The sequence below is a fragment of the Nerophis lumbriciformis genome, linkage group LG22 (assembly GCF_033978685.3).
Source record: "Nerophis lumbriciformis linkage group LG22, RoL_Nlum_v2.1, whole genome shotgun sequence".
Taxonomy (NCBI): domain Eukaryota; kingdom Metazoa; phylum Chordata; class Actinopteri; order Syngnathiformes; family Syngnathidae; genus Nerophis; species Nerophis lumbriciformis.
In genome coordinates this window covers 21,965,827-21,979,958 of record NC_084569.2, presented here as the reverse complement: position 1 = coordinate 21,979,958, position 14,132 = coordinate 21,965,827, and the positions used below count along the sequence as shown (strand labels likewise).

Sequence of the window (14,132 nt, the reverse complement as noted above, 5' to 3'; positions counted from 1 at the left end):
CATTGCCTTTCACTGTGGTGTGTGAAAGACCTTCGCTCTGTGGCAGCATTGGAGAAAGTTATGTACAAGTTTTGCTTTAATGACCCTTTAATAAAGTTAGACATTTTAAAATATGATTATTTAAATTCATATTCTGGCCACTTTATATTTCTTAGCGCATTTTTGTAAAAAGAAAAAAAAACTTTAAAAAAACAAAATCCAATTATTTTGGGGGTTATCTAGATATACTCTAGATATGGTAATCTCATCTTTTAAAGTCAAAAACAAAGTTATACATGTGTTTTGAACATTTATGCAATAGTTTGTTTTGTAGTGCATGTCAACATACCGTGTGTGTGGGCGACATTGGGTTTAGGGTGGGATGGGGGACCTTTTGCTTAATCACTATCATTACCTGACCCCACACAAAGCTAATGTGTGTATGGATGTAGTTTACGTTATTACTTGCCAACAGCCAGAATGCTGTAAAGTTAGCATTCTCTGTTACAAACATCCATCCATCCAATTAATACCGCTTATGCTTCCCGGGTCGTGGGGAGCCCATCCTTGGACGGAAGGCGGGGTACACCCTGGATAAGTCACCACCTCATCGCAGGGCCAACACAGATAGACAGACAAAAGACCCTTTAATTTAGATAAATATCATCCAATAACACCCAAATTGCGATTAGAATTTTTTCTGATTCTAAATTATTCATATATTTTTTAAGTGTATTACTTCTTTTTTTTAATCGATTTTTGAAAATTTTTAAATTATTAAGAAGAAACAAATTGCCTTTTTTGTTTTATGAATACATTTTTGGATTAAAAACATTAAACAACTATTATTGATGTTGTAGTTATTGATATTGTTGCTTTTTTTAAGTATTGTATTAGTTTGTCTTTCAAATGCTTCGTAAATGCATATCTTTATTGTAAAGCTGGTTTAGGGTTGGAGTTGCTGTATTTTACTTTATTAGATTAACTTTCTATGATTTTTGTAAATAAATGTTAAAACATTTTTTTTAAATACGTTTTTAGGGCCAACACTGCGCATATCAGTTGTACGTCAGCAGCCAAGAGGAGCTTTTGTAACCTGTTGTGAAAATGCCTCATTATAATTTGTATTCCCAATAATATACTACAAGAATCGTTTTGAATCGATTCTGAATCGAATTGTCACCCCAAGAATCGAAACGTGAGGTGCCAAAAGATTCCCACCTCTCGTGTTTGGTTAGAGTTGGTGTTAGTATGATGGTGGAAGAAAGGGTCCAAAATCATCTAGAAATACAATATGTTTGTGTTTCTGTGTGCAGGGAAACGTGGAGTACCTTCTGAAGTGGCAGGGATGGCCGTCCAAGTGAGTCAGCATTGAGTCATCCAATGATTTCATTTCTTCTAATATACGCTCGTTGCCAGCTTGGCCACCATGAGGATGATAATGGGCGGGTAGACTTACATTAACGTGTGTGTGTTGGTAGGTACAGCACTTGGGAGCCCGAAGAAAATATATTAGACCCTTGTTTGGTCCATATCTACGAGGAGAAGTGAGTATACACATTTTTTGATCATCTGTTGTTGTTTTATCACTTACTCACACTGTTTACTTCTTGTCGCTTTCCATGGCAGTCAGGAGAAGATCCGGGCTCTGGCCTATCGCAAGAAAGGTCTCCGACCAAGAAGTCTTGTCTTGCGGGTAGAGTATATATATTCTTTATTCCTTTACAAATCAGTCATGCCAGCGCTCACGAGAGAAACAAGCCCACAGGTAACCAACCTCATGTGTCCGCTTAATGGTACAGTGTATGTAAAGATATACATACACTGTACCATTAGGAAATAACCTCATTTTACTAAGCACAATTAAAAAAACAATACATTATTTAAATCACTTTTTTTTTTTAAATAAATGTATTTTAACTGCAATCAAAATAAAGAGCCTTATAGGTGAACAGACTCTTAACTGGAGACTGTTGAGGGAGAAACTGTTGACTTTGGATAATGACACACACACACACACACACACACACACACACACACACACACACACACACACACACACATGGCTCATTAACCAACAGTGATGGGTGAGTTACTGAAAACCAGTTACTAGTTACAGTTACTAGTTACTTTATTTCAAAAGTAACTCAGTTACTTACACCAAAAAGTAATGCGTTACTGTGAAAAGTAACTAGTTACTTTTTTTTTTTTTTAAGGCTCCTATCAATGCCCTTTTAGCCTTCATTTCAGTACTGTTATTGTACTGGAAAATAATACAATCTGTTGATCAACTTGACATGCATTTGCATCACTGAACTTTGCTAAGCAATGTGGTCTACATACAACACAGAAAGACAAAGATATGTTTCAAAGGGCCAATTTATTTCAGGCCAGAACAAATTGACAAAACTATTTTTAATAGCTGCAACATAACATACATAAGTAACAAACAGCATAATAACAATATAGCTGTAAACCTGGCTTCACCCAAGGAAGGCACACATGACAAACACAAAGCCTAACCAGGCGTTTTTTCTCTCTCAAGGAATTCGGAAATAAAATCATGTCTTTAGGAGATCAACACTGTACTGAAGCCCAGAACACTCTACGCATTACCCCAGTTTTAGTAGAGATAAGGAAAGATTGGCCTGGCCCACTAGGATCCCTCTTTATGTTTGTGAACTTTATAGTCTATACATTTAGAGTGATGTGATAATCAAACACTCTAGAAGTCTAGAATGAAAGAGTGTGTACCTTCAGTGCTGAATGATGAGCAGAGGCAGAGTTTGGAGTGTTTTCTTTAGCTCGCTTTCCATGTTTATGTACTCACTGTCCACTGTGTCCAGCTGCCTGAAAGCTGGTGACTCCACTGTAGAAATAGCCTGCATGTCTTCTAGCACATACGCTGCAATGTCTCGATCAATGTTGTCCTGGCTAGCAGTCCCTTCGTTAAAATCCAGCCGCTGTTGGAGGTGGAGGTGAAGTGTGTCTCTCTTTACTAGCTTCGTCGAAGCATGTTGCTTTTGTAGCTGTTTCAGCAGATTTGAATTGCTGTTTTGGGCAGTAGATAGGATCTTTGATCCAACACACAACTTACATTTAACTAAAATGTACTTTACTTTGTGCTCGACAAAAGAAAAGTTGTGAGAATATCTCCATGTTAAGAAACTCGGCTTCTGGCTCCGCCATTATGTTTTGTTAGTAAACACAGACACGCCCCCGCTCCCACACACACAGAGTGCGCCTCTTCTTTTCCTTGTGACACAGAAGGACGACATCGCAGCGCTCCAATAAAACACACTCAGATCTTCTGTTTCTAACCGATACTACATAAAAAATAACACAGTAACACACATGCAGTAACGGTAACTGAGTTACTGAATATAAAAACTAACGCGTTAGACTACTAGTTACCGCCGAAAATAAGGGCCTTACAGTAACGCGTTACAGAGTATCTATCAATCAATCAATCAATCAATGTTTATTTATATAACCCTAAATCACAAGTGTCTCAAAGAGCTGCACAAGCCACAACGACATACTCGGGACAGAGCCCACATAAGGGCAAGGAAAAACTCACCCCAGTGGGACGTCGATGTGAATGACTGAGAAACCTTGGAGAGGACCGCATATGTGGGTAACCCCCCCCCCCTCTAGGGGAGACCGACTGCAATGGATGTCGAGTGGGTCTGACATAATATTGTGAGAGTCCAGTCCATAGTGGATCCAACATAATAGTGGGGTCAGCAGGAAACCATCCCGAGCGGAGACGGTCAGCAGCGCAGAGATGTTCCCAACCGATACACAGGCGAGCGGTCCACGCGTTAGTCCCAACACTGTTAACCACCCACATTTCAATTGTGTTTCAATCAGGATTAATTTGGAGATCAGTCTCTCCTACATATTTAAAAAAGACACCTCACAGTTCTTCACAGTCAGACAAATCTTCTCCAGTTTGAGAAAATACAGAACATCTTTCATCCAGCGGGTGTGGCAAGGAGGCGCTGTTGCCTAGCACGATTCACTTTTGCCATTGTTTCAACTGGACTTTATTTCAGATAAGAAGAAGGTAATGGGTGGAGTTAGGTTTGCTGGAAATTTGTAGCAGCGAAGCAGTGGAAGTGCATAGTAAATTTGTGGAAAATATTGCCAAGAAGCTAGGTGATGAACAGAAAGGGCCCCACTACAGAGCCCTGGGGCACACTTGAGGTTGGGTTTGAAAGATTCAAAGTGGATCAATGTATACTGTGGAGGATAGGGTGAGACATGGCTTTAGTCAAGTAGGATTAGGATGGAGAGTAGTAAACCAGAGTCAGCTGCAGTGAGAAGATTGTTTTAGTTCCTGTTGTGACAGTGTGTGGTAGAGTGTAGCCCGAATCGACAAGTTCTGAGTTCATGTGGAGCTGCGCCCCTAAGCTAATAGTAAATACCTCCATTACGGAAAATAATCAGCATTTCTTTTAGTCTTAAGTATTATTATTATTGAAGGCTAAACATATTTACATAAGCCAGGAGCAGGCAAGCTAACAGGTAAGCTATTTGCTAAGCTGGCTTTAAACAGCAATAAATAAGTGTTGAGTAAAGTTTAATAAGTGTAGATGGAGCCACGCTACAGCAGAAAGTAAGCCGCTAATAACAGGGAATGAACAAGTTAATTATTAAAGTTAGAGAGAGGATAATATAACTTTTGGTGTGTTAGCATTGTTACAGTCAGTAAACGTCACATAAGAGGAGGGCAGATCAATCCATAAATTGGTAATGTTGATACCAAAGGGAATATCAGTATATGATCGCAAGTAGAGCGATTTTATTCACATTTTTATTTTTCTCAAAATCATTTTTTTGTTTTTGTTAATGTTTACAAACTCAAGGAATAATTCCCTGGACACAGGAGGACTTTAAGGGCAAAAAACCAAAGGGTTTACGGGAGTAGTAGATGATAAGTTTGTTTGTGTTTAGTTATTGTGTACAATTGACTTTGTTTTGATGTGATAAAGTTAAACTGTTGTCAATATTGTAAACTGTCTCACCATAAATACATTGAAAAATGTACAGTTACTACAAGTAAGCGGTACTGGTATGGGAACATCCCTCATGAATATAATATTGGGGTAGCATCTACAGTCTCGAAAGAGAATGGGACCAGAGGTGAATGGCGACATAAATGACAGAAGCCAGAGAGGAGAGGCAGGATCTGAGCAGTGTTGCTTGAACACGTGCACGCAGAGGGCTTGGATTATTGGATGAGGTCGGCAATTTCTCCCAGATCAGAGCGGTCATAAAAGCTGGCAGTGTCAAAGAGGTTCAAGCAGAGGATTTCAATCTAGTTTTAGAGAGTTACAAGTAAACACATGAAGCAGTCTTAGTGTTCCATTTATTTGATCTGATTATTCCTAATTAGCTCAGGTAATTGTGTTTTAAGGCTTTTGTGGATTTCTCAATGGATGGTTTTATATATATATATATATATATATATATATATATATATATATATATATATATATTTTTTTTTTTTTTTTAATAATTGCTCAAAATGACAACTTGTTGCCTCTATTATGTGCATTTCAGGGATGAACCAGGTAGGAAACAAACGGTTTTCTTTGGGCAAGAAGGCTTAAAATGCTGATTAGTCAGTCCATTATTGTAGTGTTCAACCAGCGTGTGTGTGTGGCCCTAAACAATATTCATTTTGTGGCCCCATTTCAGTCTTTTATCACTTGTGTAGTAACACGCTAGGGGCTATAGGGCTGACTGCAGCCTAGTGATACTGTAATACAGTCATCCCTCACCACATTTCAAAGTTTGTAAAGGTGAGTATGTGGGTGTTATATCATGTCTAGAGGGCTTTCTTAATGTGAAAAACCCTATTTCCAAACCAATTTTGATGCTCTAGCTATGACAATATTTCATTTATAATCAATAATACCTACTACGGCAACATTTCTTTACCCTTGCCAGATCCAGAAGCAATTAGCAGCAATAAACAAGGTTTTACTATATTACTCTTGGTGACCAGACATATATTTGGCTATGATAGCCTGAGTGTGTATATAAAAAAACACAACCAAACAAAAATGCAGACATGTATGTTTATAATTAGATATTATTTCATAATGTTTTATCATTTTACAGGATATTAAAGATTTGTATTTACTATATATAATCATGTATGGACAAAAGACTACATTGACAACTTCAATTCAGTTCAAGCCAATATTCAATAGTTATGTGTTTATATTCCAGATAATGTCTAGAGTTTATATGAAAAGGTAAAAAAAAGTTGATAGGTCCAAAGGGGAAAGTGTTGGATATCCTCTACTGCAGTGAAGCTAGTTCAAAACTGCTATGCCGCTTTTGTATTAATTGAAAAAGTAAACAAAACCATAAATTGGCAAAAATTTTGAAAATACAAAACATCTTTAGACATTATATATTTAGGGAAAGTGTTAGCCTACAATATAAACTTAAAAAAGTACTTTCGTTTTAGAACTACAGCTGTAAATCTGTCACGATTCTGGCGTTCGAAACGATGCTAAATTAGGTATGGGCTTTTGAATGGACACATCCGCAATGCTGCCAAACCCAACTCAAATGATTGAAAAGGACATGTTGACTCACCGCTGAATGCAAGTCTAGTAGACACAAAGTCCAATTTCATCTATGAAGAAGTTCAGTCCATCAAAGTAGAACAAACACCTCAAATGAGATGAGACCTGATTGCAGAGATTGACAAGGTGGTGTTGAATAAAAGGAGAAAGTTATAATGCATGTAGTTCACCAGCTGCTCAAGTCCAGAATATGCTCTTTTCGTGTGTGGGAAATGGTTGTATAGATTGAAACTAGAACTGTTAAAACCTGAGGACAAGTCTTTGTTGAGAGGTGGTAGACAAAGTTGGAGCAGGCAGACTAAACTCAGAACCTGACAAAACATTTAGAAGCCAGGAACTAAGGTTATGCGACATAAATCATGAATTTGGCCAGCGATACATTTACAGGGTGATTCAAAAAAGAATACGCCAAAAGTATCACTCGATATTTCAAAATTGAAAAATAGAAAACCTCGCTTGAACACGTGTTGTACATAACTGAGTATTTATTTCATGCTTTACAAGTGCTCAATATGGCCACCACCGGCAGCACAGACAACATCAAGACAATATGAGAATTCCTCCCAAACGCACCCCAGGATGTTGTGATCCACTTCTGCTGTTGTTCGCCATTTTGAGGGTAAATAAACATGTGGTTTTCCTACAATTGAACGGCGCCGAAAGGATTACATGACCACAACTTTGAAATTGTAACACAATAAAACTTTGATAACTCCTGTATCAAATGACCATTGATTCAGTCTATTTCAATGCTTTAGAACTGAACAAATGGGTGATGATTTTGGCGTATTCTTTTTGAACCACCCTGTGTATTAATACTATTGTTATATGGTAACAAATTTGACAGCGACAATCAACTGACCGCGTCCTGAACGCAACATGGTGTCCTCGCTAGCTAACTACTAAACTACTAAGTCCCTCCACTGTGCAAAGCCGCTTCTAATTTACTAATACTCACCGACATGACGGCCAATAAACTGTTTCTTACAAGTAACATTATCACTGGAGGATAAGGAATAGCTAAACATGCTACACTAAGAGGATACAAGAAGCCATGCTAACCGCTAAGCTAGAGCTTTTGAATATAATGCTCCCAGTTGGTGGGAGCTGGAGAGTGAAAAGGTGCTGGATGACTCTGGGTCAGTCTGCGTTCTCAGTGAAGGCCTCACATCTGTGGAAGTCTTTGCCACTGGAGTTGAAGTCACAGTCGAACATTAAACTTTTGTCCACCAAACTGAAAAAGTGGCTTAAGGAAAATCAGAAGTGTGAGCACTAGAAGTGGATGTAGTATGGACAAATGGGGCCAATTATTTTTAATGTATTTTTATTTTGTACTTGTCTTAATCCTTTTGTATGTGTTTTTCACTTTTCTCAACTTTTCTTTAAAAGCCTAACCAGGGACGAGGATTGCAAATTAGCCTGTGGCTAGAAGTCTCATGTACAAACCCCAAAACCAGTGAAGTTGGCACGTTGTGTAAATCCTGATTAAAAACAAAATACAAAGATTTGCAAATACTTTTCAACCTATAGTCAATTGAAGAGACTGCAAAGACAAGACACTTAACCTTCGAACTGTAAAACTATTTTTTGCAACTATTAGCTCATTTGGAATTTGATGCCTGCAACATGTTTCAAAAAAGCTGGCACAAGTGGCAAAAAAGACTAAGAAAGTTGAGGAATGCTCATCAAACACTTATTGGGAACAGGTAGGTGCCATGATTGGGTATAAAAGCAGCTTCCATGAAATGCTCAGTCATTCACAAACGAGGATGGGCGAGGGTCACCACTTTGTGAACAAATGCGTGAGCAAATTGTCCCAACAGTTTAAGGACAACATTTCGCAACCAGCTATTGCAAGGAATTTAGGGATTTCACCATTTACGGTCCGTAATATCATCAAAAGCTTCAGAGAATATGGAGAAATCACTGCACGTAAGCGGTACTGCATACTTCGATTCCTCAGGCGGTGCTGCATCAAAAACCGACATCAGTGTGTAAAGGATATCACCACATGGGCTCAGGAACACTTCAGAAAACCACTGTCAGTAACTACAGTTCATCCCTACAGCTATAAGTGTAAGTTAAAACTCTACTATGCAAAGCGAAAGACATTTATCAACAACACCCAGAAACGCCGCCGGCTTCGCTGGGCATGACCTCATCTAAGATGAGCAAAGTGGAAAAGTGTTCTGTGGTCTGACGAGTCCACATTTCAAATTGTTTTTTGGAAACTGGATGTCGTGTTCTCTGGACCAATGAGGCAAAGAACCATCCAGACTGTTATAGGCGCAAAGTTAAAAAAACAGCATCTGTGATGGTATGGGGGTGTATTAGTGCCCAAGGCATGGGTAACTTACACATCTGTGAAGGCGCCATTAATGCTGAAAGGTACATACGGGTTTTGGACGAACATATGTTGCCATCCAGGCAAGGTCTTTTTCATGGACGCCCCTGCTTATTTCAGCAAGACAATGCCAAACCACATTCTGCACGTGTTACAAGAGCGTGGCTTCGTAGCAAAAGATTGCGGGTACTAGACTGGCCTGCCTGTAGTCCAGACCTGTCTCCCATTGAAAATGTGTAGCGCATTGTGAAGCCTAGAATACAACAATGGAGACCCCAAACTGTTGAACAACTTAAGCTGTATATCAAGCAAGAATAGGAAAGAATTCCACCTGAAAAGCTTCAAAAATTGGTCTCCTCAGTTCCAAAAGGTTTACTGAGTGTTGTTCAAAGGAAAGGCCATGTAACACAGTGGTAAAAATGCCCCCGTGTCAACTTTTTTGCAATTTGTTGTTGCCATTAAATTGTAAGTTAATGATTATTTGCAAAAAAAAGCTATGTTTTGCAGTTCGAACATTAAGTATCTTGTCTTTGCAGTCTATTCAATTGAATATAAGTTGAAAAGCATTTGCAAATCATTGTATTCTGTTTTTGTTAAAGATTTACATAAGTGCCAACTTCACTGGTTTTGTAGAAGCAAGGCAGTATTGCCCATTCCTAGCAGGAACACACATTTAAAGCGCCTTGTCTGCCAGAGAATAAAAGGATGAAGCAGCAGGGATCAACGTTGCCAACTTAGTGGAGCCCTTTAGATAGTATTTTTCAAAAAAGGGACTACAGTAATCCCTCGTTTATTGCTGTTAATTGGTTCTGGGCATGACCGCGTTAAATTAAATTCCGCAAAGCAGTAATCATTAATTATAAATCAAATATTTTCATGGCTGGAATATTTTTTTAAAAACTTAAAAACCTTCTAAATACATTTTTCAACATTATGAGAGTCTTTTAGACAAGAACCAACACCCTAAATTAACCTTACACTCTTTTAATCCAATATAGTAATGCTTGCTTGAAGCTGAGCCAATCAGTGGCCACCATACTGTGTATAGCCTGATCTGATTGGTTTGGTCCCTTATAGTGGCCAACATTACTGTAGTATGGATATTTGTAGTTTATTCAGCCATTGTAATGCTTGAAAATGCCTATTTTATTTGCAGATGTTCTTTTGTTTTTGTTGTCGTCTCTCTGTTTTATCCCCCATCTTGTCCCCACAATTCCCCCGCGTCTATTTCTTTCTTCTTCTTTCTATCCCTTCCTGCGCCGAACATTAATTAAATCAATTTGATTTGATTAAGTCAAATACAAACAAGGCAACAGGAGAAGTATTACACACTTCTCTTTTGTAAAGCAATTCTGTACAGCAGGTATGATCATCTACATCGCAGGTGTCAAACTCAAGGCCCAGGGCCAGATCTGGCCCACAACATCATCACAAACACCTGTGTCAATAAAGTACATAATATTTTCTCACTAAATGTAATTTTTTCCCCCCATTTTGACAGAAAAAATATATGTATTGCTTGAAATTGCATGCCTTTTAAACTTTAATAGTATTCAATATTGCAACAAATATTACTAGAGATGTGCCGATAAATGCTTTAAAATGTAATATCGGAAATGATCGGTATCGTTTTTTTTTTTAATTATCGATATCGTTTATTTATTTTTATTTTTTTATTAAATCAACATAAAAAAACACAAGATACACTTACAATTAGTGCACCAACCCAAAAAAAAAACCTCCTCCATTCACACAAAAGGGTTGTTTCTTTCTGTTATTAATATTCTGGTTCCTACATTATATATCAATATATATCAATACAGTTGCAAGGGATACAGTCCGTAAGCACACATGATTGTGCGTGCTGCTGGTCCACTAATAGTATCAACCTTTAACAGTTAATTTTACTAATTTTCATTCATTACTAGTTTCTATGTAACTATTTTTATATTGTTTTACTTTCTTTTTTATTCAAAAAAAGTTTTTAATTTATTTATCTTTATTTTATTTTTTTAAAGGACCTTATCTTCACCATACCTGGTTGTCCAAATTAGGCATAATAATGTGTTAATTCCACGACCGTATATATCGGTATCTGTTGATATCGGTATCGGTAATTAAGAGTTGGACAATATCGGAATATCGGATATCGGCAAAAAAGCCATTATCGGACATCCCTAAATATTACAGTATATTATACTTTCCAAACATGTTTTTGCCTGAATAAAAATACTTAACTTTACAGCAAACTACCCATCAAATTCATAAAAATGCCAATACATTTCACGTTGTTCTTTAAAACATTACTGTAAATTGAAAAAAACTACTACTGTTTTTTTGCGTTAAAATGAGCTGCCAGTTTTTGACTGTAAAATCTACGGTTGTTTTTAATGGTGTATTACTGTAAACGGAAAGACGATACATTTGTTTTTACGGTAGAAAAACTGGCAGCTAAGTTGCCAGAATAAAAAAGGAACTTGTACTGTTTTTCCATTAACAATATAATGTTGTAAAAAACAATGTCAATTCAACACTAAAATTCTGGCAACTCAGCTGCCAGCGTTTTTCCGTTTTTTATATTTACCGTGAAATGTTGTAAGAAAAAAATATATATATATATTTTACAGTAACATTTTGTAAATGTAAAGTTTTTACTGTAAAATCAACAGTCTACTTAAAACAATTTATATAATTAATAATGAAATCCAGAGGCAAATTCATACATTATTGGCTGTTACAAGCGACCCTCTGGTGGCAGCCATAACTGCGATGTGGAATAGGATTTGCCTGAGTGGCTGGACAGGACATGCTATAAAATAAAATAAAAAGCTTAATTTAGGTGTTGTATAATATACTTAAATAAAACTAAAAATCAGCGATGGGGCGATTGTGTAGACAAAGTCTTTTGGCGACATCACTCTTATCATTCTGCAGTAAGTGCCATCCAAAAGCACTCAAAGGCAGCGCAGTTGTTTTACATTACAAAAAGCGACAAAAGTTGTTCATTAGGGGTTTTGAACCACTTTTTGCACATGTGTCATGGCCAATTAAGAACCCAGAGAGAAATTGCATGCCTATTTAATTGGATCCATTTAGATAGCGGAGGTGTACCTGATGTCTCTTTTCTGGTTGTCCTTTTAGAACCTCTTCGCCATGGACCTACGCAGTGCCCACAAGGCTCCGGACAAACCTCCGCCTCGGCTGCGCCTCTCCCTCACCCGCGCCATGAGCACGGACGTGGACAACGGCGAGCGTGGAAGCCAGTACTGTCGCTCGGCGAGGAGGAGGAGGAGCAAGCATCGGGTGTCCAAGCGGATGTCCGTGGCAAAGAAGGCGGCGGACTGGGAAGACATGAGCGAAGAAGAGAAGCATGAGTCGGTGGGACGTGAAGACAGCTTGTATGGTTAGTTTGAACAGGAAGCGTGACCTCTGACCTGTCTGTGGTTTTAAACGTCTCTTTACCCTTTGGAAGGTCAGTCCGAGTGCAGCTCGCTGCCCGCTTTGGAGCGACAGGATTTGGAGATTGAGGCGATGGAGGAGAGCGCCGACATGTGCGACCAATCAAACGACGAGGTCTCAAGGCTGGAGGAAGGAGCAGGAGACACGGTTGTGCCAGGCAGGGACACGGGTGTGGAGGGGGCGGAGTCACGGCCGGAGAGTCCGGGCTCGGCGATGGCAAGCGGCGAGACGGCGGGTGATAATCATTGTGTTACCATGACGACGGAAGGTGACCAGACTCCTCCGGGCCCAGTAGAGCATCTTAGGAAGGTGATCGAGACAAAAGTGACCATCAAGTCGCTGACGGTGACGTTCAAGGAGGCCGACGAGGCCGAGGGCTTCTTTAAAGGCGGTTAGGAAGAAGACACAGCTGGTCGGTAACAATAATCAGACTTGCCACTCATTTTGTAACACGTGTAAAAAGTCATGTTTATGATGATACTCTTTTCCTGCTGAGAAGACATTATTGCCTTTGACTCCAAAAAAGGTCATTTTTATTATTTATGAGGCAACTGGAGGGCGAAGGAAAATGTGTAAAAAGTTAAGTTTGTGAGGCAGCAATCAAACACACTACTTCTTCCATGCAGCTACTTTTTACTCACTCGTCCTCAGTGCTTTCCAGCAAGTCACCATCACTCCGATACTGTTATCTTCTCGCCGGCCTCTTTCCAGCGGCCCGCTTTTTCCTACAAATACCTTTTTTGTGAAGACAAGTTTATTTCTGTCTCACCAGAAATAAAACAAAGAAGTAATGACTGCTGCTGCTCAGATGACGTTCTTGCATTTAAAGGAAGGAGGATGCGCACAAAAAAGGAGCAATGTTGTGTTTGCTGTCTGTTTTAAGTACTATAAATGCTACTTGGTTCTATTTTTGTACTACCAGTTGATAGTCCACTCTTTACACTGCTAAAAAGAGGAGATCTCATTTTGCACTGCTGCTGTTTATGCTTTGTAGATTAATGTACACCAAGCCAGAGTACATTAGATCAGACATAGTGAGCCTTTATTTATTGCATGTTAAATGTATAAGCTGAAATAACTTGTGTCTGAATCATGTCTTCTCTTGGAAATGAACCTTTATTTCGACAGCATTTCCAATAAATATGTACTCAAGTAACTTTGTTTAATAAAAGTTGTTTTATGTACAACCTTTAACCTTTGTTAGTACATTTTTTTAATTAAATGAATATCTAAATAAAAATGTTTAGTTGAATAAAATGAGCAGCACGGTGGAACAGGGGTTAGTGCATGTGCCTCACAATACGTAGGTCCTGAGTAGTCCTGAGTTCAATCCCGGGCTCGGGATCTTTCTGTGTGGAGTTTGCATGTTCGCCCTGTGACTGCGTGGGTTCCCACCGGGTACTCCGGCTTCCTCTCACCGGCAAAAACATGCACCTGGGGATAGGTTGATTGGCAACACTAAATTGGCCCTAGTGTGTGAATGTGAGTGTGAATGTTGTCTGTCTATCTGTGTTGGCCCTGCGATGAGGTGGCGACTCATCCAGGGCGTACCCTGCCTTCCGCCCGAATGCAGCTGAGATAGGCTCCAGCACCCCCCGCGACCTCAAAAGGGACAAGCGGTAGAAAATGGATGGATGGATGCATGAATAAAATGTCCTAATTCACATTAATTGTAACTTAAAAATTTACAATAAAACAAATATTACTAGTTAATTACTGAAATTCATATTCATTATATTAAG

The 14,132-nt window shown here is 38.8% G+C and overlaps 1 protein-coding gene across 3 annotated transcripts in view; it reads left to right on the top strand.

Annotated features, from left to right (window-relative positions):
• The window catches only part of LOC133615442 (uncharacterized), a 23,134-nt gene extending 9,550 nt beyond the window's left edge, over nt 1–13,584 (top strand). For all 3 annotated transcript variants that reach the window (XM_061974028.2, XM_061974027.2, XM_061974026.2), the window contains exons 4-8: nt 1,296–1,339; nt 1,461–1,526; nt 1,609–1,675; nt 12,073–12,334; nt 12,404–13,584. In XM_061974028.2, coding sequence (XP_061830012.1) covers nt 1,296–1,339; nt 1,461–1,526; nt 1,609–1,675; nt 12,073–12,334; nt 12,404–12,786 — 822 coding nt within the window. In that variant the 3' untranslated portion in view covers nt 12,787–13,584. The remainder of the gene's footprint in view (nt 1–1,295; nt 1,340–1,460; nt 1,527–1,608; nt 1,676–12,072; nt 12,335–12,403) is intronic.
• The last annotated feature ends 548 nt before the right edge of the window (nt 13,585–14,132 follow it).